This window comes from Neovison vison, chromosome 6 (genome assembly GCF_020171115.1).
Source record: "Neovison vison isolate M4711 chromosome 6, ASM_NN_V1, whole genome shotgun sequence".
Taxonomy (NCBI): domain Eukaryota; kingdom Metazoa; phylum Chordata; class Mammalia; order Carnivora; family Mustelidae; genus Neogale; species Neogale vison.
Window position 1 is genome coordinate 74,858,417 of NC_058096.1, and position 23,302 is coordinate 74,881,718.

At 36.1% G+C, this 23,302-nt stretch overlaps 1 protein-coding gene and 1 long non-coding RNA gene across 2 annotated transcripts in view; one reads left to right on the forward strand and one right to left on the reverse strand.

Moving 5' to 3' along the window:
* Positions 1–23,302, forward strand: part of CPB1 (carboxypeptidase B1) — a 34,568-nt gene that overhangs the window by 5,726 nt on the left and 5,540 nt on the right. The window contains exons 3-9 of the mRNA XM_044255075.1: positions 1,710–1,834; positions 9,823–9,922; positions 10,010–10,111; positions 10,944–11,045; positions 14,047–14,157; positions 14,247–14,337; positions 15,013–15,215. Of these exons, the coding sequence (XP_044111010.1) occupies positions 1,710–1,834; positions 9,823–9,922; positions 10,010–10,111; positions 10,944–11,045; positions 14,047–14,157; positions 14,247–14,337; positions 15,013–15,215 (834 nt within the window). The remainder of the gene's footprint in view (positions 1–1,709; positions 1,835–9,822; positions 9,923–10,009; positions 10,112–10,943; positions 11,046–14,046; positions 14,158–14,246; positions 14,338–15,012; positions 15,216–23,302) is intronic.
* Positions 10,418–16,284, reverse strand: LOC122910444. The gene is made up of 3 exons (XR_006385224.1): positions 16,110–16,284; positions 14,291–14,368; positions 10,418–10,459 (listed from the first exon to the last, which is right to left on the reverse strand). It is a non-coding gene; the product is annotated as an uncharacterized LOC122910444 (long non-coding RNA).

Consider the following 23,302-nt stretch of genomic DNA (forward strand, 5'->3'; position numbering starts at 1 on the left):
ATGTATGGGTGCACCTCAGTCAAGTTGCCTACAGATGCCTGGAGGGCTTTATGTGCTCTACCAATTCTAAACCTCTGTGTCTATAATAAAGATATACATCCCTGTCCCATCTCATCTTGGAATGATAAGCATTTATTAGAAACACAAATTCAGTTAACTTTTAAAAATATGCTTTCTTCCATAATATGCTTGTCTTCAGTGTCCTTCTCTTTACAATGTTGGCTAACTAGAATTCATCACCAGCCCCTAGCTTTTTCTGTTCTTACCATGGCATGTCTTTGTACTTCCCCTACTTTCTTTTAACCTTTCATCTTTATCCTCTCATCTTTGACTCACTAGATCACATTGTGTAGCCAATCCTTATCAAATCATCAATACTGTCACCTTTCAACACCTTAGTGACAACCACGCTCATATTTTCCTTCTGGAATCCCTTCTGATATTGTCCCAATGTCCCTGCCTCATACTGCCCTTATACACTCTACAGCCCTGACTCATGACTCAGCACCCACTAGACATCTACAGTGGTCTTAAGATTACCAGGACAAGACATAGATTATTGGATTCTCCACAGGAAAGTGTATCTGAAATTGAATCATCTTAATATCTTACCTATTAGTTTCTATTAAATGACCTCTAAGTATTGTCAAAACTCGCTTCTAAATTTCCAAGCAATGGTCCTAAATATTACCTCCAGCCTGAGACCAGCTCATAAATACCTACAGGGATTGGGTGAGAAACAGAGGCAGAGAAAGACCCATTGTCAGGCTCATCTCAAGCTCACTTTCCTCTGCTCAAAGAAGAAACAAGAAAACAGGAACCTGAGAGAGACAACACATCCTTGGTTAATGTTTTTCCATGAAAAAAGGAGATTTGAAACCACACATCCACAAAGAAAAACATTAGAATTATCAAATATGTTATTCTGTTATTTTTGTGCATAATTTTCTCCAAAATCTCCCCCATAAGAACAGAAGCTATGTTTGATTTGCTCACTAGTGTACTCCTAGTCTCAGGCACAAAGCCTAGCACATAGTAGGTCCTTAGTAAAAGCTGATGAATAACTGAACAAATGAAAATGTCTGGATCTTTGAGAGTATTTTGTTTCTGGCCATGACGACAAGATGACCACTGGAGAAAGATGTACTTTCCTTTCCAATATATCCTCCACAGGTCAGAGATGTAGATCCTGGTTCTGCACATTACTGTGAGTGCTGAGTTCCAAGTACAAATTAATAAAATAAATCATTTAAAAAGTAAAAAGGAAAGCTCAATTTCTTTCTATTAAATTTTGTGGCTGTAGTTAATTCATCATCATTCATTCAGAACATTTATCCATTATCACAAACACTACTATCACAATAAGCAATTGCTCCAGAAAATCAATAAATAGAATAAGAGCCATTATAAAATACTGGTATTATGGGAAATTAACTAGCATTATGGGAAATAATTATATGTTCTTCATGCTTGATGATAATCAGTATATATATGTATATACATGTAAACATTTTTATTGACATACCGCTTGGTCCCAACTCTTGTTCACTCAAGGAGATATTTTTAAGAGATTTCATGGATAATTTGAGTTTGAAAATAGCTCAATGAAGTAGAGTAAGAGTGTGCTTGCTGATGATAATTCACTATCACTGAATTCACTATCATTGAATTATAGTTGTCAAACATAATATATTTTTCTCCTTATTCAGATTGACTTCTGGAAACCGGATTCTGTCACACAAATCAAACCTCACAGTACAGTTGACTTCCGTGTAAAAGCAGAAGATATTTTCACTGTGGAAGATTTTCTGGAGCAGAATGAACTACAATATGAGTAAGTTTATGTTTTATAGCTATTGAAATTCTCTCCTATGTATGCTTTCATCTGAGCCTCTGAATAACCCCGGGAAAGTAAAAGTAAGACCAAGACCATGGCTTCCCTGAGGCCCCACAAATAGCTGATGGCAAAACTGGTCCTAGATTCCAAATTATAAGACTTTAAGCCTGGTAGATATTTTGTTTAGTTCTTATTCCAATTTTTTAAAATAATGGTTTTGACTCCTAAACCCCAATTCAGCAAGATATCTGACCTGCTAAATGGTTATATATAGACTATAGGCCAAACCAATGAACACTGTTATCAGCTAGACACAGTTTTAGTCCCAAATAATATCAAGTCTTCCTTCCAACTGAGCAACCAGACCTATTAGGAGCTTTAAGGACTCCTGAGGCTCCTTACTTTTTGTGTATGCATACCAGACTCAATCAATATTTATTTCAACTTAACCACTCATACATTTTCTTATCATTTGATTGTTTTTTTCCTCATAATAAGTATACTCTTTAATCTCCATCCTCTATTTCCTCCACTCCCCGACCTATCCTCCCTCTGGTAACCATCAGTTTGTTCTCTATAATTAAGAGTCTGTTTTTTGGTTTGTCTATCTACTCTTTTTTTTTCCTTTGTTTGTTTTGTTTCTTAAATTCCACATAGAGTATTTGTCTTTCTCTGACTTACTTCGCTTAGCATTACATTCTCAAGCTCTATCCATGTTGTTGCAAATGGCAAGATTCCATTCTTTTTTGAGACTAATATTCCATGTGTATATATGCCACATCTTCTATATCCATTCACCTATTGAAGGACACTTGGGGTGCTTCCATAATCTGACTACTTTAAATAATGTCACAATAAAAGTAAACATACATGTATCCCTTTGAACTAGTGTTTTTGCATTTGGGGGGTAAATATACTTCCTGGATCACAGAGTAGTTCTATTTTTAATTTTTTGAGGAACCTCTATACTTTTTCCACAATGGCTGCACCAATTTGCATTCCTACCAATGGTGCAAGTAGGTTCCTTTTTCTCCACATCCTCACAAACACTTATTGTTTCTTATGTTTTTGATTTTCACCATTCTCATAGATGTGATGTGATATCTCATTGTAGTTTTGATTGCATTTCCCTGATGAGTGATGTTGAGCATTTTTTCATATGTCTGTTGTCCATCTACATAGTTTCTTTGGAGAAATGTCTGTTCATTTCTTTTGCTCATCTAAAATTGGATTATTTGCTTTTTTCAATATTCGGTTGTATCAGAGCTCTTTATATATTTTGGATACTAACCATTTATCAGATATGTTATTTTCAAATATTTTCTCTGATTTCATAGGCTGCCTTTTAGTTTTGTTAATTATTTCCTTCACTGTGCAGAAACTTTTGATTTTGATATAGTCCCAATAGTTTATTTTTGTCTTTATTTCCCCTGCCTCAGGAGACATAGCTAGAAAAATATTGCTACATCTGATGTCAGAGAGACTACTGCCTATACTCTCTCTTCTAGAGTTTTTATGCTTTTGATCTTTAATCCACTTTGAGTTTATTCTTGTGGATGGTGAAAGAAAGTGAGCCAGTTTCATGCTTTTGCATTAGCTGTCCAGTTTTCCCAATAGCATTTGTTGAACAGACTTTTCCCCATTATATATCCATTCCTCTTTTGTAAATATTACTGATCATATAATTGTGGGTTTATTTCTAGGTTTTCTGTTATAATCCATTGATCTATGTGTCTATTTTTATGCCAGTACTATACTGTTTTAATTACTACTGCTTAGTAATATAACTTGAAATCCAGAAATGTGATACCTCCAGTTTTGTTTTTCTTCCTCATACTCCTTTAGATTAAGGACAAGATTAGGGTCAGACTGAATGGTTCTCTGTCCTTTTATCCTCCACAGCCCCCACCACTATTTCTAATAATAGAAGTCATAGAGAAAAGTACGAAGAAAAAAAAAAAAAAAAGAAAGTGATTCCCCAGAGGCCTAGAACAGAGTTAGCTAAGCTGATCATCACATGTCTCCTCTCCCCAAATACCACACTGGGCCATGTAAGCCTTTTTAGATGCAAGTGTCTTCCTAAGTAGAAGCAGTTGTCCATTGTTGATCAACAAACAGACAGTAAGTGCCTACCTGTACCAAGCACCATAAAGGATAGATATGGCCCTAACCCCTTCAGAGGAAAACAGAGAATTTAACTTTAAACAAAGAATTTCAGAATTGTGTAACAGATGTTAAGAACAATGAAGTACTAGAGATACAGGGGAATTGAGCAGCTCTGGGAATCAAAGGCCACTAGAGGAAATGAGTCTTCACCTGAGAACTGAGATGAGCCAAAGTTAGCCAAAGAAAAGGAAAAAATTATACTCTAGGCAGAGAACTGACAATATGGTAAGCTTAGAACTGGGAGAGACCACGCTAACCTGGAGGAATCTGCACTAGAGAGAAGAAAGAAATGAGGTCTTTTGTTCAAAACAGTTCTTCCTCCAGGGAGTGGATCAGTAAGAAGCAAAGAGGCAGTATCAAGCTCCAGTCCTGAACACTCAAATGTTTATCCAGCAATACCCCACCACAAGCTCAAGTCTTCATTAATTTTGAGTAAATGTAACTTAAAATTTTTTAACGGAAACTTTCTCTTGTTTTTCACATCTTAAAAATATCAAATAGTATTTATGCTAGTGAAGATGTCAGAATTATTACCTATAAAGTCTGCATCTCATCAGAAGTGGTACAATATAACATAACAAGTAAATGCTCTAGGAAAAACAAAACAAAACAAAACAAAAAAACAGATTCAAGTCCTAACTCTACAACTTCCTAAATGTGTAACCTTAGATAATTTACTTAATTTTTCTGAACTTCAATTTCCTTATCCATAATATGAAGATATAATACCTCTTTCAAAGGACTGTGAAGATGAACTAAAACAATATGTAAATAAATTGCTACTGGCATTACTATTGTTATGGTTTACTATTATACTAAGAGAGAAATGAAATATTTCTTAAAGGTCAAGAGAAATTGTTTTGCTTAACCCCATTATCAGGCTTCATATAGCTTAGCTATCTGCTTCTACCTAAGAGAAGTGTCAAAATGTGACCTCAAGAATGGACTGTCTTTTTAAAACAAAGATATAACACAGTTAAGTTTCAAAATTTGATTAAGATTCATGTCTGTGACTTTTTGCTCTTCTTATTACACTAGGAAGAACTTTTAAAATCCTAGCCTTTGGTAATTTTTTTAAAATATTTTTTTTCCAATTTATTTATTTTCAGAAAAACAGTATTCATTATTTTTTCACCACACCCAGTGCTCCATGCAAGCCTTGCCCTCTATAATACCCACCACCTGGTACCCCAACCTCCCACCCCTCCGCCAGTTTCTTTATAATTCTTTGAGAAAAACAAAAGGAAGATCAGACACCGTAAGCTAACCCTAGCTACCTAAATGACATCCTAATTCTACCTATATCACAAAGTAGCAATATGGCTTCTAATTGCATATCAATCTCCCTTTATCAGATGGAAAATTTATATCCTTTTTTAGTGGATAAACTTTTTGGGAATTGGATATGAATGTTATCTCATGTAGAACATTGGAAATTCCCCAAGAGCTAAACTCTTGTTAATTTTTGCTTCTCTGTTCACTGCTTAGCACACATGTAGCATACAATTTTCTAAATATTAAATAATTATAAGTCCCTAGAGACTTTATTGCTGGAGGAGCACACCAGCAATATCCTAGCTGGGACTGTAAGCAGTCCCTGTGCATCCCATTATTATCTCATATGGTAACTAATTTGTATTTAGACAGGTTCTTGCTGGCAAGAGTTTGTAATCATGTTTATATCCAACAGGAACCATCTACTACTGCACAAGTTCCACCAAAATAGCTTTGCAGATTTTTCCATGGTTGCATCCCTCTTCACCAAGACTTGTTATCACTTTGGAAGCTTTAACCAATTTCTGAGTTGCCATGGGAAAAAATTCAGAAAGTGTGCACCAAGAATAATAACTGTATTTTTATGTTTATGCTGCACCCTTAGATACAGAAAGACTAGGAAATGGATGGTGCAAATCTCCAACTTACTGTTTTGAAGCCGTTAACAGACTTTTTGGTGGGCAGGCTTTCACAGAATACCTTCCTACAAATTACAGGAATGTTGTCTTTGCCCCCATCCAATCCCGGGAGAGACTGTTACTAATATAACTTCCTATAATATTATTTTTCTGTGTATTTCAGATTAAGACAGGAACATGTCCTTGGATAGCAATGGGTACATAACAATGTTCTTCACTAGCAATGGGCCTGTAGTAGAGGAACTAACCAAATACTCATTTTTCAAGAATGTATAAGGGGGAAAAAAGGGAGTCATGCCTCCTTTTCTCAGATATTCTGTTCCTTGATTTTTTGGGAGTCCCTGTTATCTAATTTGCCTGCATGTTTATAGAAAAGAAGTTGGATAGCACTATAAAAGGAACATATGAAAGTATAAACAGTGTACACGCCTCTATTTTGGAGCTGTAATGCAGTCTCTATTACATTAAGAGGCATTTTTGTTGTTGTTGTTCTTTTTTAAAGATTTTATTCATTTATTTGACAGAGAGATAGAGATTACAAGTAAGCAGACAGAGGGAGAGGGAGAAGCAGGCTTCCCGCTGAGCAAGGAGCCCTGATGCAGGGCTCGATCCCAGGACCCCGAGACCATGACCCGAGCCAAAGGCAGATGCTTAACGACTGAGCTACCCAGGCGCCCCAAGAGGCATTGTTTTAATCTCCTAGAATAGAAGCTCATTATTTAGTAATAATATTTGTAATATAGCTTAAGTAGTGCTTTGTCTTAAATCTAATAAAATCAAATAATCACAAGGCTGGAAAGGATCATTTGAGGTCAATCCCCTGCCTTCAGGCAAAAGTAGGCACCACATTTCAACCTCATTTTGATGCTCTTTTGCAACTTACTAGAGGGTACTTATACTCCTGGGTGTCAACTTAAATTTAACAGGATGTTTGCCTGGTTTTTTTTTTAATGCTTCTTTGCCCTAATTATTAATGTAAAGATTTAATAGTTAACATAGTAATGACTCTAACAGAATGCCTCATCTAACTACCAAATAAAACACTAATCCCTACATAGTCACTGATTCTCCTAAATAATGTGAATTTGAGGATTAGGTGCAGAGAAAGGATAGCAATATTTTGTGAAAGGTCTATTGCCCCCTCTACTCAGCCGGTTCCTGATAGAGCAGAGCTTCCTATGGTTATGGTCTTAGATCCAGTTGAGGCTGTGGAATGCCTGGGAGCATTTAAGTGATTATTTCTTTTCTCTGGGCACCACTAACAATCAAAATGTCCTAGATGATATTGTACTCACTCATTGACAATGAAAAATCTTGTTCAAGTGATTGTTCAAGTAGATGTCATTTACCATTGCCTCTTGGAGTTTTAGTTTTGCCATTCAGCCAGAAAAGTTCAACCTTGTTATACTGCATTTGTTCTTTCAAACTGATGATTTCGGTATATAGTTGTTTTCTTTAATATTTTGGCCAGTCGATTTTTTTGTTTCAAAGGTTTTTGTTTTGCTTGTTTTGCTTTGGTTTTGTTTTTTTGTTTTTACTTTTTATAAGTGTTGTATTTGAAAATCATTTTCCTAAACTATCTATTTTAGGTGTTTCCTGGAATTTTTGAAGTTTATGGTAACGAGAAATTTCAGTTTAAATTTTTTTTCATAAACCTTGAAAGACAACTATGACCAAGGCCTACAGATTTGAGTCAAGTCACTGCATTTTAGAAATGAAAAGGACATTTAACGTCAGCCAATCAAATGCCCCATTCTAAAAATTATAAAAGTAAGGCCCAGAGATTAAATGATTTTTCTGAAGCCAATTTATAAGTTAGGCAAAACCATGACCTCTGACCTTTTGATTCTAATTCTGGATTCCTTCTACTTCTGTCCTATCCCCTAACAATCCAACTTGGGTATTGAATATAATTATAGCACTTATTATAATCATTGTTATAGTAACAATGCCTAACTGAAGCAGGCAGAATGGTGGTCCTGCCCCAAATGTCTATATCCTAATCCCCAGAACACCTGAATGTATCACATTCCATGCCGAAGAGGAGTTAGGTTTGTAGATGGAACTAAGGTTGTTGAGCAGCTGAACTTAAAATAGGCAGATTATTCTACATTGTCCAGAAAGGTCCAACATGATCACAGGGTTCTTATAAGTGGTAGAGGGAGGCAGAAGATGGGGTCAGAGTGATGTGACATCCAAAAGACTTGAGCTGTCATTGCTGGGTTCAAAGTTAAAAGAGAAGGGCAAAGAACCAAGGAATGTGGGCAGCTTCTAGAAGCTGGAAAGGGCAGGGAATCAGATTCTTCCCTAGAGCTTCTAGATAAAAGCACACCATTGTTGACGCTTTGATTTTAGCCCACTGAGACCTGTGTTGGACTTCTAACCTACAGAACTGCAAAATCATAAATTCATGTTGTTTTACATCACCATATTTGTGGTAATTTATAGCAGCCATAAAAACTAATACACTAACAGAGTATTAATGGCTGCTCAAGGAGAAATTTTCTTTCCACAAGCTAAATCATAAAATCCGCTCCTTTCCCCCCTTTTTTTTTTTTTATATACCATCTTAAGATAGTTAAGACCTTAAGACAGTATTTGCCACTTGCCAGGAAGAAAATATCATTTAGTATTAATTTACTGCATTTTCCACAAACAGACACAAGTTCATTCCTAAGTTAACCAAATGAAGAAGAGACCAGGAGGAAGGTTCAGAGGACGTCCCTGACATACTTCATCAGAATGCCCTTGGGGCAGCCACAGGAGAAGTACACTTTTTGATGTGTGGCTGCAATTCTCTCTGTGTCAGATAAAAACATTTCAAGGCTTGACTGTGGATAATAGAAGCTTCTGCAAACTAGCTTCTGTCCATAATATTCACAATGTTGTGATCAAGAACATTAATGGTCACAAAATTTTGTCCTTTCAGAACATACTTTCCTCTCAGCAGCAGCAAAGACAAATGAAGTCACACACATCCACACATTCCAGCCTGCCTTTTATAATAGAAACTTTCACCTAAACAATCCCTTATAGAAATACACAGGCCTCAAAGTTCTGTCACCAATTTTCATACTACCTTGCTTTAGAACCATTCTTTGGTTACTTTAAACCAGCCAAAAGACAAACAAGCAAAAACTAGTTCTTTAACCCAGCATTTTTTGCCTAATAAATATTTAGCTTATTAATATTTCTAAATTTCTACCTTTCAAGATATTTTTCTCAAAACCTAGAGAAAGGGAGCGCCTGGGTGGCTCAGTGGGTTGAGCCGCTGCCTTCGGCTCGGGTCATGATCTCAGGGTCTTGGGATCGAGTTCTGCATCGGGCTCTCTGCTCAGCAGGGAGTCTGCTTCCTCCTCTCTCTCTGCCTGCCTCTCTGCCTACTTGTGATCTCTCTCTGTCAAATAAATAGATAAAATCTTTAAAAACAAACAAACAAAAAAAAAAAAAGAACCTAGAGAAAGGCCCTCAAGTGACCAACTGTCCCAGTTTACCTGGGATGTACTTGTTCCTGGGACATTGGACTTTTAGTGCTAAAACTAGGAAAGTCCCAAGGAAAAAAGTCCACAGATAGGACTCAATTGCATACTTTTGGGTGGCAGCCCAAGGCTGTTCCAGAATGCTCCAGGTTCCAGAAGAAACCATTTTCTGAATTTACAGTCCAAGGACACTTACATATGTCAAGTTTGGGCTGAGAGAGGGTCTGCCTTGCTTGCAGTCTTCAGTGATATATTCACTTTTTGTGATGAGCAGCTCAGGTTGAAGGGTATCAGGAACACTCAGAGGACACAAGTAATCCATGGAGAATGTACTGCACAATTTACTAAGGCAGCAACTCTGCTTTTTTGCATGTTCACTGGGAAATACTCTTATGTTCACAGGAGCACATCCTTTGGTTTATTGCAGGGTATTGATAAGCAACCTGAGATCTGTGCTGGAAGGTCAATTTGACAGCCAGGTCCGTTCAACTGGACACAGTTATGAGAAGTACAACAAATGGGAAACGGTATGATGTGCACATGATTTAGACAGACATTGTTATGGGAACTGGACTAAGAATGGCACATTAATCTACAAATGTTTGCATTGGTAGATAGAGGCTTGGACTCAACAAGTCACCAGTGAGAATCCAGGCCTCATCTCTCGCAGAGCCATTGGAACCACATTTGAAGGACGCACTATGTACCTCCTCAAGGTACCCATTTTTACCCTTGACCTTCCCATATCTGAGGGCTTTAAATCAATGAATTCTAACACATTAACATCTGTTTCACAGACATGCTCATCCCAAACATTGCTATAACTCTTTCCCTGCCTATATGCCCCAGGGAGTCAAACAGATTCCCCAGCTTCTTTTATCATATGTGGATTTTTAAATCATTATTTTGATTTATTCAAAAGGAAAATGCAATAAAATACAAGAAGTCCTATAAATTTAACCACATTCCTGTAAGCAATGTAAATGATTACCTACCTCGATGAAATTCTTCTCTCCCAGATGTTGTTTGCAAATCCATTTGTTAGAGATTCATAAACTTCACGTCTATCAGACAACATTACAGAGCGTTATCAATGATTTGCTTCTGTCATTCTCTAATGCCATTTTTGTCATGTAATTCTAATGAAGAAAATAAAAAGACAAGGAGCAAGTAGGAGAGAAGGAAAACTCTTAGAAGATTAGCAACAATCATCATTACTTCTAATTACTCATCCAGTTGTCTTGGTCATGTCACCTAATAATAGCAGCTGAAAATAACCTCCACGTGAGTACAATTAAGCAGGGTAATCAGCATCTTCTGAAAATATGAGCTTGTCAAGCTTAATAAAAATAATAAACAGCCATGTAAGCTCAAACACTGTATCTAGAGGCAAGAACATACTGTGCTAGTATTATGTTTTAATTTAATCATGGGATATATCTTTTGCTGCTGTCAAGTTTCACCTGTTGAATCCAAAGCCCAGACAGGTAGTGAATGTTAACCCCTGACTGTGATGAATCACAATTTCCCTTTTTTTGTTTGCAATAGGTTGGCAAAGCTGGACCAAATAAGCCTGCCATTTTCATGGACTGTGGTTTCCATGCCAGAGAATGGATTTCTCCTGCATTTTGCCAATGGTTTGTGAGAGAGGTCAGTATGTAGAATCATTTTTGGTGAAGAAAAGTAGAAAGTATTTTGTTTATTTAAATCAATTTCTTATAATCTACCTATAATAAGAGAGAATAATAACAGAAAAACTTCGTAATTCCAAGTTCCCATTTTTGGGTAGTAGTTTCAACTTTCACCAAGAAATCTTTATAAGATAAGATTTTAAAACAGCTGTTAAATTGTATTTATTTATATTTGACTCATCTGAACTTTCTCACCCACCTTTGGTAGAGAGACCAACCAGTAGTATAATACATAGGCCATTTAAAAATTAAAGATTGTGGATAAGCCACTAAGTTTATTATTATCTCCTGAACAATAATCATTATATACTTCACTGGCAATCCCACTATAAATGATACTGTTTTTCATTCCTCATAATTCTAATGATAAGATATATGTGAAAACCCTTTAATTGAAGTTTTTAAACATCTATGAGCCCATTCTAATATAGATAAATTATTCAATAAATAAAGAGGAGAGAAGGAACAACTCCTTCTTAAAGAAGAATTTTAACTAATAGATGCACAAAGAATGAACAAAATAGAAAACTATCATTAGAACACCGCAGTAATAATCATTTCACAAAAACCTATGTACATATGTAAATTAGTGAGTAAATTTTTTTTAAGATTTTATTTATTTGACAGAGAGAGGTCACAAGCAGGCAGAGAGGCAAGCAGCGAGAGAGGAGGAAGCAGGCTCCCTCTGAGCAGAGAGTCCGATGTGGGGCTCGATCCCAGGACCCTGAGATCATGACCTGAGCCGAAGGCAGCGGCTTAACCCACTGAGCCACCCAGGTGCCCCAGTGAGTAAATGTTTAAAGACAAATAGGATAATTCCTATCTCAAAGTATCCCCCAAAAAATATGTATTACATTACAAAGGCATAGTTTACAGTAGAGAAACTTAGCAGAAATTACTTAACCAAGTGATCAAGGTTAATATCACCAGTAATATCACCAGCATTAAGACAAAATCAGTATCATGTACCCCCTGATATTATGTACTGAAAAGACACATCATCTGTATGGTATTCTTCCTCAAAATTCATAACCTTCCTCTAATCATAAATATATATATATATATATATATATATATAGAGAGAGAGAGAGAGAGAGAGAGAGACAAACCTAAATTGAGGGACCTTCTGCAAAGTAACTGGACCAGAATTCTTCAACTGTGTCAAAGACATAAGAGACAAGTAAAGACTGAGAACTCACAGATAAGAGGAGACTGAGGAAACATGATAACCAGTGCAATTGGGATTGTTTGTATATTGGATCCTAGACCATAAAATGGATAATAGGGATGCCTGGGTGTCTCAGTCGTTGGGCATCTGCCTTTGGCTCAGCTCACTGATCCCAGGGTCCTGGGATCGAGTCCCACATCGGACTCCCTGCTTGGTGAGAAGCCTGCTTCTCCTACTTCTCCCTCTCCCCTGGCTTGTGTTCCCTGTGTAACTAGCTATCTCTCTGTCAAATAAAAAAATAAAATTTAAAAAAAGAAAAAGAAAAAGGCAAGAGTGGAAAAATTGGTGTTATATGTAAACAGTGAATCTTGGAATACAACATCAAAAACTAATGACGTACTACTATATGTTGACTAACAACATACTAAAAAAATAATTAAAAAATAAAAAATTGGTTAACTCTAAATAAAACCTATAGTTTAACTTTATTATTGTATTAATGTTAATTCCTTCACTTTGATCAATGTACCATGGTTAAGTAAGATGAAAACATTAGGGGAAGCTGAGTGATGGGTATATGGGAACTATTTGCGACACTTCTCTAAGTCTAAAATTACTTCAAAATTAGAAGTTTAAAATATTGAAGTACTTTTAAAATTAAGAATATTACTATATACAATATACTGTCTTTTGTGTGAAATATTTCTGTATCTATTTGTCACAGTCTTGGTTTTTAGACATGTTATGTGTCCAATTAGAACCATTTAACTTCAATGGATATCTCACCATCTGCCCTCTAGAATGAAGAAATTTTATCACTACTTTGGTTATCTCCAAGATTAAAAGAATGTGGTTCACTAAAAGAATGTGGTTCTATAACTCCTCCAGCCTAAAAATCACTTATTTTATCGTGTGCTATTATAATAAATACAATGTATAGAGTCACAAAAAGTATATAATAACTATTAATACACAGAAGCCTTAAATATTTTAAAGTCTATTCAAGAAAGCCTGGGAAAGAGTTGAATTTAAGTTTAATATGATCCTGGGGCTGGGGAACTATGACTAAGAGAACATAATAAATGAGCATGAAGTCCTTCATTCATAAAGAAGTCCTTCATTCATAGAGAGATCACTTAGAAATCATCACTTAGCAAGGAGAACTAGTCTCTTAACTCTTACTCAGTATAGAGGAGTAAAAAGGATACTTTCATCATTATTCAGCCTGGAGCCTTGGTGAGAGCCACCCAAAATCCATTAGTGTGAGCTCACTTCATAATGGGAGGTCTTCTCATTCTTTTTTCTTATTGGACACACTCTCTAGTGCAACCATCTACAGGAGGTTTCACAACTTTAAATAAATTTCTAGATGAAATTAGACACATGCACAGCCATCCATAGACATTCTTTACTTACTAAGTATAGGTCTTACCCTCACATCCTACTCACTCTGAAAAAAAATTATTGCAAAATAAGTAAACAAATGTATGTTTCTTAAAAGTCTATAATGTTATTAAATCTTTTGTTCATCTTTAAAGTAAAAAGTGAAATAATTATGTGAGTTATATATGGATATAAAAGAATATCCTGGAAACAGAGAAGAATTAAAAACAACTATTTTAACCAAAATTATGGGTAATATTTTACTAACTGCCTTTTAAATATTAATAATGTCTACCTCAAAGAGACATGGCTTCCATTACAAAAGTCAATTTTCACCCAGTCTATGTAAATTTTAGTAGCATCACGTATTCTATTTTTCCATGAAATTCTCTTCCTAATTCATACTTAGGCTATCCGCACCTATGGACAAGAAATCCACATGACAGAACTTCTCGACAAGTTAGACTTTTATGTCTTGCCTGTGGTCAATATTGACGGCTACGTCTACACCTGGACCAAGGTATATGAGCCAATACTGAAAGGGGATGATGAAATTAAAACCAACCCACTTTCTGTTATACTTGGCCTAACCACATAATCCACTTTCAGAACCGAATGTGGAGAAAGACCCGTTCCACCCAGGCTGGAACTACCTGCATTGGCACAGACCCCAACAGAAATTTTGATGCTGGTTGGTGCAGTAAGTATCGGGATCACCATTTTGCAAGCATCTGTTGAAAAAGCACAGAAGGAAAAATAATACAAGAAAACACAACAATGTCTAAAACAAGAAAAAATATAAAATTTTATATTTTAGAATTCTAACTTTCTGAAAGCACAGACAATAAACGGTTTATTTATTCATTCAAAAAAACATATTGTGTGCTCTACTGCATTCCCAGCTATGTTAGATGCTGGAAACACAAGACTGAGAATCCAGACGTAATCCTACTACTTCGAGATATATAATCTAGAGGACACAGTCATTAAATAATTATTTAAATAAAATTGTGATATAATTCTAATTTTGTGATTCAACTCTCAGAGAATGATTAGAGTAATAAGGAAATTTCTCATGGATATTAGTTTGTCCCCTAATTATTAATTTTTTTACACTATATTGATCTCATTGTATATTATTACACAGGGACACACTGGTGATTTCACATGCAACTTTTACCCCATAAGCTTAAAAACATACCACCCCTAATCTTGTGAGTAATGCATACATGCTGTATTATATACATATATACATACATTATCATAAGGATCCGTGTAAAAATAGCTTATTTTTAACTTTCTAATTTGAAAGTTTGAAACATGCCTTGTGGTAACTTCCATAGATGACCATTCCATTAACAACCTGTTTTTCTAGAAATCGGAGCTTCTCGAAGCCCCTGTGATGAAACTTACTGTGGACCTGCTGCAGAGTCTGAAAAAGAGACCAAGGCCCTGGCTAATTTCATCCGCAGCAACCTCTCTTCCATCAAAGCATATCTGACAATCCATTCATACTCCCAAATGATGCTCTACCCTTACTCCTACGATTATAAGCTCGCAGAGAACAACGCTGAGTTGGTAAGTAGTCATGGTAGTAAATATGGTATTTCACTACTAAGATTTTCTTAAATCCTATTCCTGAGAAAAAATTCTAAGAACAATTTCTAAAGATTCCATTATTAATTACTGATAGCAGGAGCAAAAAAAAAAAAAAAATTACTACAGATTTACAAGGAATCCAGAATTGGCTAGATAAATTAGCTAAAAGAGATAGGATTTTGATACAGGAAACAGTTCCCAACAGGTTAAACTGGTTTAGTCTTCAAAATGACAATAGGTACACTTACCCTGGCTTCACCACAATACTAACTCACATGATGATTTCAGATGCATCTGGGATAATCAACAAAGTAGTTCTGTCTCACACACAATTAGAAAGTCAATTTTGTCAAGTTGCCTTGAGCTGGATTTGACATAGGCAGAAGCATGGCAGATGTAATTAGGAACCTGGCACATTTGGTTGATAAGATCCTAAAATTATTTCACTATTTGATTAGGCGAGACACAGAAATTTAGCAGTCAATGAACAAATGGTATGACTGGATCCTTACTAGATACAGGAAGCAATGTAAAAAAATTTAAGTAGCCATGACTCAAAAAACTAGCAATCTTGTCACAGAATCATGATATAACCACATGAAAAGTTAAATAAGAGTTTTATAACATTCACATTAACAAATATCACATATCAATGTATAATTTTTTTAAACCAGAAGTTTTGAACCCTTCACACAATATTTTTTTTCTTACTTATGAAACATCTGGCTGCCAGAAGTTGGGACCAGTGATCTAAAAGAATAAATGTAAGATTTAAAGCATTTGAGTTATGCCAAAAAAAAAAAAAAGAAAGAAAGAAAGAAAAAAAGAAAAGAAAGTGCTCCATTTAGACAATGACATAGATATTTGGCTTACCTAAATGCATAAATTTGAAGACCCAGTAACTTTAACAACTGGAAACTGTTGTTTTGTACTTTTAGTCCTTCAGAAACCAAATAAAACATGTAATGCTATAAATATTTTGTTAAGAGTAAAACAGAAAAATAACTTAGCCTCTTAGAAAATTGATAGCTAACACTTGGCCAGGTCCTCCTCATTAAAAATGACAATAATAGGGGCACCTGGGTGGCTCACTGGGTTAAAAATGACAATAATAATAATAATGTTATTTTCATAAAGCTTCCCATTTTCCTTATCCAGAGCCAAAAGAAAAAAAAAGGAAAACATCATTAGTTGGAACCTTTAACTATTTCAGTTTTCCAGTTATGCTCCATCTGTTAAATGTTCCCAGTGGGTGCTCACAGTCCTGCTATCCCAGAAATGGGTGTGGTCAGCTCCTCATTTCAATCCCAGATTTCAGTCCCAGAGGAGAGAAGGTGGAGTTATGTTGTTTGCTTTATTCAAGTGAATATTTAAATTGTACCACATCAGAAAAGAAAAAGACAAAGCCATAATAACTAAGCACTAATGAGTTAATAAGTAAAATATTAAAACTAAAATTATAAACCATATTAAGTGTAACAATAATATATCCAGTTTTGCTTAATATAGCTAGTTTTAAACACAAATTCTAAAAGACAAATGCTTACAGAAAAACAAAGTGTTCTCTGGAAATGAGCTGTTTCACAAAGTTTTAATACCTTTTCCTATTTGGGGAATAAGTTAATTCTAATTAACAAAGAAGTGGAATAAACAGAATTATATCACAATAAAATATTCATAATCTATTCTCAACAAAAGCACAAACCATAAAATAATCTTATCTTGGAAGTTTAATTACGTATTCACAAAACTAATAAATTCAAGAAGTACATGCTACTTCTTATACTTTCTAAGCATGATAAGAGAGGTGGCTAAACTATAAAATTTAATTGCACTTATATCACATTAATTGATTTTAAAGTTATTTTAATTTCTAATAATTTTTTTCTATGACTAATCTTTTGCCTAGCATCTTAGAAGAAATATTTAAATGAATGTTAATTTGATTAGTAAATTCATTGGGAATCTGAATTTAGTTCAATACCCCAAAGCAACTTAAATCTTTTGAAAAACTAGAGATCCTTTCAATCTTTTTCTTATTTTGCATAATTCCAATTCACTTACTTCCTAAGCACATATGGTAGAACTCATAACTGTAGTGTTAATGAGTATAAATATATGTGTGTGTGTATATATATATTATATGTATATAATATATACATAGCCAAATGAGAATCTGAATCTCTCATAAAGCAAAATATTGGCTTTTTCATGGTTTTTATTTGCAATGAGAATATTAAGAAAAAAGGCAAAAGTCTTGATCTAGGCATGATAAATGTTCCATCCAAATCTAATGCTTCTATATGAATTTTCAGCTAAAAAAATGTGACCCTGCTGTAGAAAACTAAAGGTAGGAAAAGATTTATAAGATGCCTTCTTGGCACATCACATTATGGATAACTCAGAATTTCTTAAAGTATTGTCTTACCTAGAATTCAGTGTATAGATATAGATATGATTCTTATTTATCTTTACACTTACGAAATTTGTAAGATTATATCTGTAGCAAAAAAAAAAAAATGCTTCAAGGAGACTATGACTCCCAACAAAAGGAAATAATTATTTACTTCTAGTAACATTCTCAGCCCAAATTTAGGACATACACAGAAATCTCTGATATCTGAGTCATGATAAAAATGTATGTGGCTTCATTTCTGAAAGATCTTGTATGTAGATTGCCTGATTATTCACATCATGAGACAACCTTCAGAGGGAAGAAAGGCAGAGATGAGAATGCAAAAGACCAATGAGGTAAAAGAATAGAAGTGACAGCATGGATTACAAAGAAAGCTACCAAAAATATCTCTACAGCAGATCAGTAAAAAGAATGAGAGATCATAAAAATATCTTACATATATAATGCTTTTCAGTTTGCTAACTGCTTTTACACATACTATATTATTTAAAGAAAAAATACAAAGTATACTGTGAGCTTCCAATGGCTTCATACACCTTCCAGTTCCTCAGTGTTAACTTCTTCAATAGGAAGCTATCACTATCTTTAAAGGAAGCTTTAAGATCCACGAGAATAATATACTTTACATTTTCAAAATTCTGAAGGATAATGAAATATTGAATTGTATGACCTCTTTATTGTGAGAGTAGTTCTCTTTTTATTAAGAAGACTTAACTGAAAATGTTCCCAAACCTATCCATATCTTTGCATTTATTGAGCATAGAAGAAGCTCCAAATCTTTGGTCTGCCTACCCACCCCAAAAAGGCACATGTGTCACTGTTACTTATTATTACTATTTATCATAATACCATTTCTAAGTCCAAAAGCAGGAATGTAAATTAATAACTGGTCAACCAAGTATCTTGACCCATTCCCTAGACTGAACAAACTGGAAGTTGATATGCACTCCACAAAGGTGCTGATCCAGGGCATACAGCTGAAATCTTTGAATTTCTCTGGTTCTGCTTTCTCATTTTCTAGCTGAAGCAATGAAGGCTTGGCTAAGCCAATACAGTAAAACAGGCAGCCTTGGGCCTAGACTTATTGGATCCTGAAGAATTTCCTAGACTGACCCAATTTCCAAAGATACCCACACATATTTGTATGGCCATGGGTACCCCATGTAGCTGTTTTACAGAACATCCATCAAATAGTCTGTCATCCCACAAATACCTTATTACCTCTGTCCCTGGACATTGCTAAGGATTTGCAGTGGTCAGCTGGGACACCTAAATTCCCAGGACCCAGTCTTTATGATTTGGGTCCTATGCTTTCAAGGGCATATATTCACTAACCAGGAGAAAAATGACAATCTTTCTGAAAAATTATTAACCTTGACCAAAAGATAAGAATCCACTTCTAAACTCTAACACCTTCCAGTACAGTGGCACCTCCCTCTTAATTAAAATGTGAGTTAATGAGCCACCAAGATAGAAATCTACTGTTCCACCCAAGTACTGAGCATAAAGCAAGACCATGATTAGAGATAAACATAAAAATCAGAGAGAACAAATGTTGTGATTAGAAGGTGGATAATTGCAGGGCCATGCGCACACCCTATCACAGCTGTCCCCATGGCCCTGCCTAATAACAATAACAAATCCATAACCCCCCCATCAAGCAGGCTACCAGAACCTAAGGAAGACAGGACCTGAGGCACAAAATATCCACATCCGTTATCTTCTCAGAATTTTTAAATTTCACTTATAATATTAAAAAAAATCAAATGACAACTGCAGAATTTATTTAATTAGAGAAACTGTTGTTGATTTATCACTATACATTTTAAAAGACTTCTTGGCCTATTAAGATATTCCTACAGAGGCCTGGTCAGAACAGAGTTCATCAGACAATTATCAGAAATTTCACTGAGTACCTATTAAGTACTCAGCATAAAACATGGTTTTTGCTATTAAGAATGTAGGATCTTACTGAAATTGTAAGACTCATATATCAAAAACCATATAAGAGAAGTACAAAATTTGGAGTTTCAAACTAAGCACGGTAATAGGAATTTAGGGCAGGAAAATGGTAATATGTAATGAGGCTGGTCAGTGAAGGTTATGGAGAGGAGAAAAACCCCATTTATTCTGGGTCTTGAAGGATGGGCAGGATTTGGGCAACAAAGGACAGAAGAGTGCATTTTAGGCAGAGAAAAGAGCCAACAAATGGCCAGCAATAAGTTTGAAAAATGAGGAGAGAAGAAAAATCAACCTGTTTCCAGTGTTCTTGTGAAGGAAGAGGAAAGTGAGATAATGACATTACCCGAGACTTAAATGTCTTAATGAGTCCTGTGTCACAGCAGACCCTAGAGCCAGTAACTTGGTAAATAGGATTGCCAAGTCAAATACAGGGCTCCCAGTTAGATGTGAACTTCAGATAAACAATATAATAATAGTATAAGTATTGTCCAAATATTACAGATTTATACTGAAAAAGTATTCACTGTCGATCTGAAATTTACATTTAACTGGGCATGCTGTATTTTTGGCAAAGATTGGCAATCCTGCTAGTAGAGGGATATTTTAGCAGCATTGAGCTAGCAGCAGTATTTAAGAGACACTTGTACTATCATCAGCAAAAAAGACAGGCATTCAAAGCACCTTCAAAACGAGTTGTCTTTCTTTTTAATTCTTTCTCCAAAATACATTCATGTTTACCAGAATTATGTCTTTTATCTGATTTCTTTCAAGCTAATTCTGTCCCCTCCCCTACCTCCTAGGAGATATTTGGCAATGCTGGGGAGACATTTTTGGTTGTTGTAACTGTGGGAGTACTATAGGCATCTAATGGGTAGAAGCCAGGGGATTCTGATAAACATTCTACAATGCACAGGACAGCCCCCACAACAAAGAATTCTCCAGCACACATGTCAGGAACGCCAAGGTTGAGAAACCCTGCTTTATGCTAAGATAAGAACAGAGTCACATTCCTGGCTAAAGTCCCCTGGCTTTCACCCTCCTCGCAAACAGCTTACAGTGTTCTGCAAATCTGAAGTGCCAGAGACCCAGTACATTCCCATTATACAACATGTATTTTTTAATATTTATTTGGAAGAAGTACCACTTACGCTAGGTGCTCATCTACACGGCTCACCTACACACACACACACACACACACACACACACACACATGCTCTAGACTTTGCAACTTCAGCTGACTCACGTTTCACATTTTCCTTGAATTTTAAAGAGCTTAAAAATATGCAGGCAGATCAGCCAAAGAAAAAAATTGCTTTACATCAGTGAAAGCATTCCCACACCCCCCAGGGGCTCTGCCAAGATGGGCAGGCTCTGCTCTCCCAAGCCAAACCTTTCGCTAACTCCTTGCCTTTCTCTAATCTCAGGCTTTGCAACCAGAGCCTGCGCTTGTTTACCCTCCTGTTTTTCTCAGAAACATATTTGTTTTTTCAAATCCCAAAGGCTTTCTCCTCAGCGCTTGCTTGTAGGCCTTGCGGGTTTCTCCTCTAGCATCAAAATTATAAAAGTTAAATTCCTCATTGGTCCCTTGGTATACGTTACCCATTATCATAGGACAGAAGGAAGGAAACCGCAGTTAAAGATTATTTTGATGCTTTCATTATCACATGTATTCGCCCAGAGGAATAATTAAACTCAGAACTTCAAGTTAGAAACAAAGTTCTGGGGAAATTTTTCTTCAAACTGGTTTATACCCATAGTCAGTTTGGAACTTTTGTTTTCTTGTACTGTAATAACGGACCAGTGGAAGATTAGAAGAGGCAGCCCCCACCTCCCATGACACTGGCTTGCAATGAGGACCATGAGCACAGCCATGAGACAGGGGCTTCCTGATCACATGTTACCTGGGAAGGCAGGTCAGAGGAAAAGAACACCTTCGCCTTATTCATCTTACCAGCCTCCTGGAGCTCAGAGCCTGGGAAACATTACACTAGTTGGTCTTTTGTCTCTTGGGCTTTGAGTTAGATGTGACATTTTAGACTCTCTCTGTCTTTTGCTCTATGACCAAGGCCTCTTTTTAAGAAAACAGGTGACAAAAGAGAACATGCATAAGACATGGTAGGAAACTCATATCTAAGGATTAATAAAGGCTGGCCATGTTTGGCCTTGACTGAAAGCAAAGTTTTCTCTGAGGCTGATTTATATTTAGCTTCCTTCTGTTCTTTACAATTGGTAAAACCAGCTCCAGCAACACTTCTTTTGAAGTATTCCAAGGCCACAAGGAGAAGTGAAAAAGAGCACAGAATTTAAAGCAAGAAGAACCTAGCTCAAGTCAGCCACTTATGGGGCTGCATGCCCTTGGGAAAGTTCTTTTATCCTCTCTGAGTTTCAGTTCTTTTATCCGTAAAATGGGGATAAAAATATCTAGCTCTTATCAAGAGCTCTTTGTAAAGTCTAAGGTTTTATGTAAATGTTAGTTCTTATTTTGAACCCATTGAGCAAGGATGTAAGATGTCCCTCAAATGACAGGTTGTAAAGAAAGTGTCTTTAATTGGAGTTTCAAGATGTGGATCACACTTTCTGATGTGCTATTGCTTCTGCGGATCTTTCGTCAGCTGTCTTAGTCCCTTTTTACAGAAATGCACAAGGGAAAGGAGTTACCACTCTAACGTTTTAGCAAATACAGGAATTATCTCTCTTTTACCATTCCTGGCTGGGGTCAGTCACCCAGCTTGGTTGGAACATTCCCACTGAGCATGCTGCCCCACGTGGCATTCCATTCTGCAAGAAAATTCTATGCTGATGAAATGTGGACAGATAGTGTTAGAAAGATAAATGAGTAACATTTGTGAAAGTATTTGAACTCTTCAAAAGAAAAGACCCACACTGATTCCAGGGATTTTTGTTAAGATCATTGGAATTTAAAATATGATATTTTGGTCAATTAATGTCTGTTCTGATTTTTTTTTTTTTTTTGGTCTCTTGGCCCCAGAGGGGCAGAGAGAAAGGGTCCACAGACTTCATTTTTTTTTAAATTAATGGAAATAAGTAAAATGCATAGCAGAAGTCATTGTGTAAATGTGGCAACCCATCAACCATCACTACATGGTACTATGCCCTCCCCACAAACATCCCCTATCTCCACTCACATATGTCACAGCCTTTACAGGGCTCGGTGTCCTGCACACACACCCAAACCGGGCTCATCTGTAATGCCCCAGCTCTAGGATAAGACTCAATCACCCAACCATGTGCTAGATGCTATATAATCTGTTGAGAATATAAAATAAATAGCCAAGAACCCCTTCCTATAAGGAGCTTACCTGGGAGGTGATGCAAAATAGATGCAAAAACAACTCCTTATACAATACAGTGACAGGAACTCTGATATGGTATTAGCCTTCACTAAGGAGGGGGAATCGTTGCTCCCTAAGAGATTCAGAGGCAGCTTCACTAACAAGATGACACTAAAACTGAATGTGGACAAACAACAGTAGTTCTCCAAGTGAACAAAGATGAGAAGAGGATTCCAACAAAGGGAGAAGGATATCCAAAGTGAGGAGGTAAGGAGAGTCAGGAAGAGGTGTATGGGGAAGAAGTTCAGGGAAACCTAGCTCCAAAGGAACACGGAGTGCACAGCTAGTGACGGAGACTGAAAGAGAAAGAAGGGGCTACCTCACACCCTTTAGGC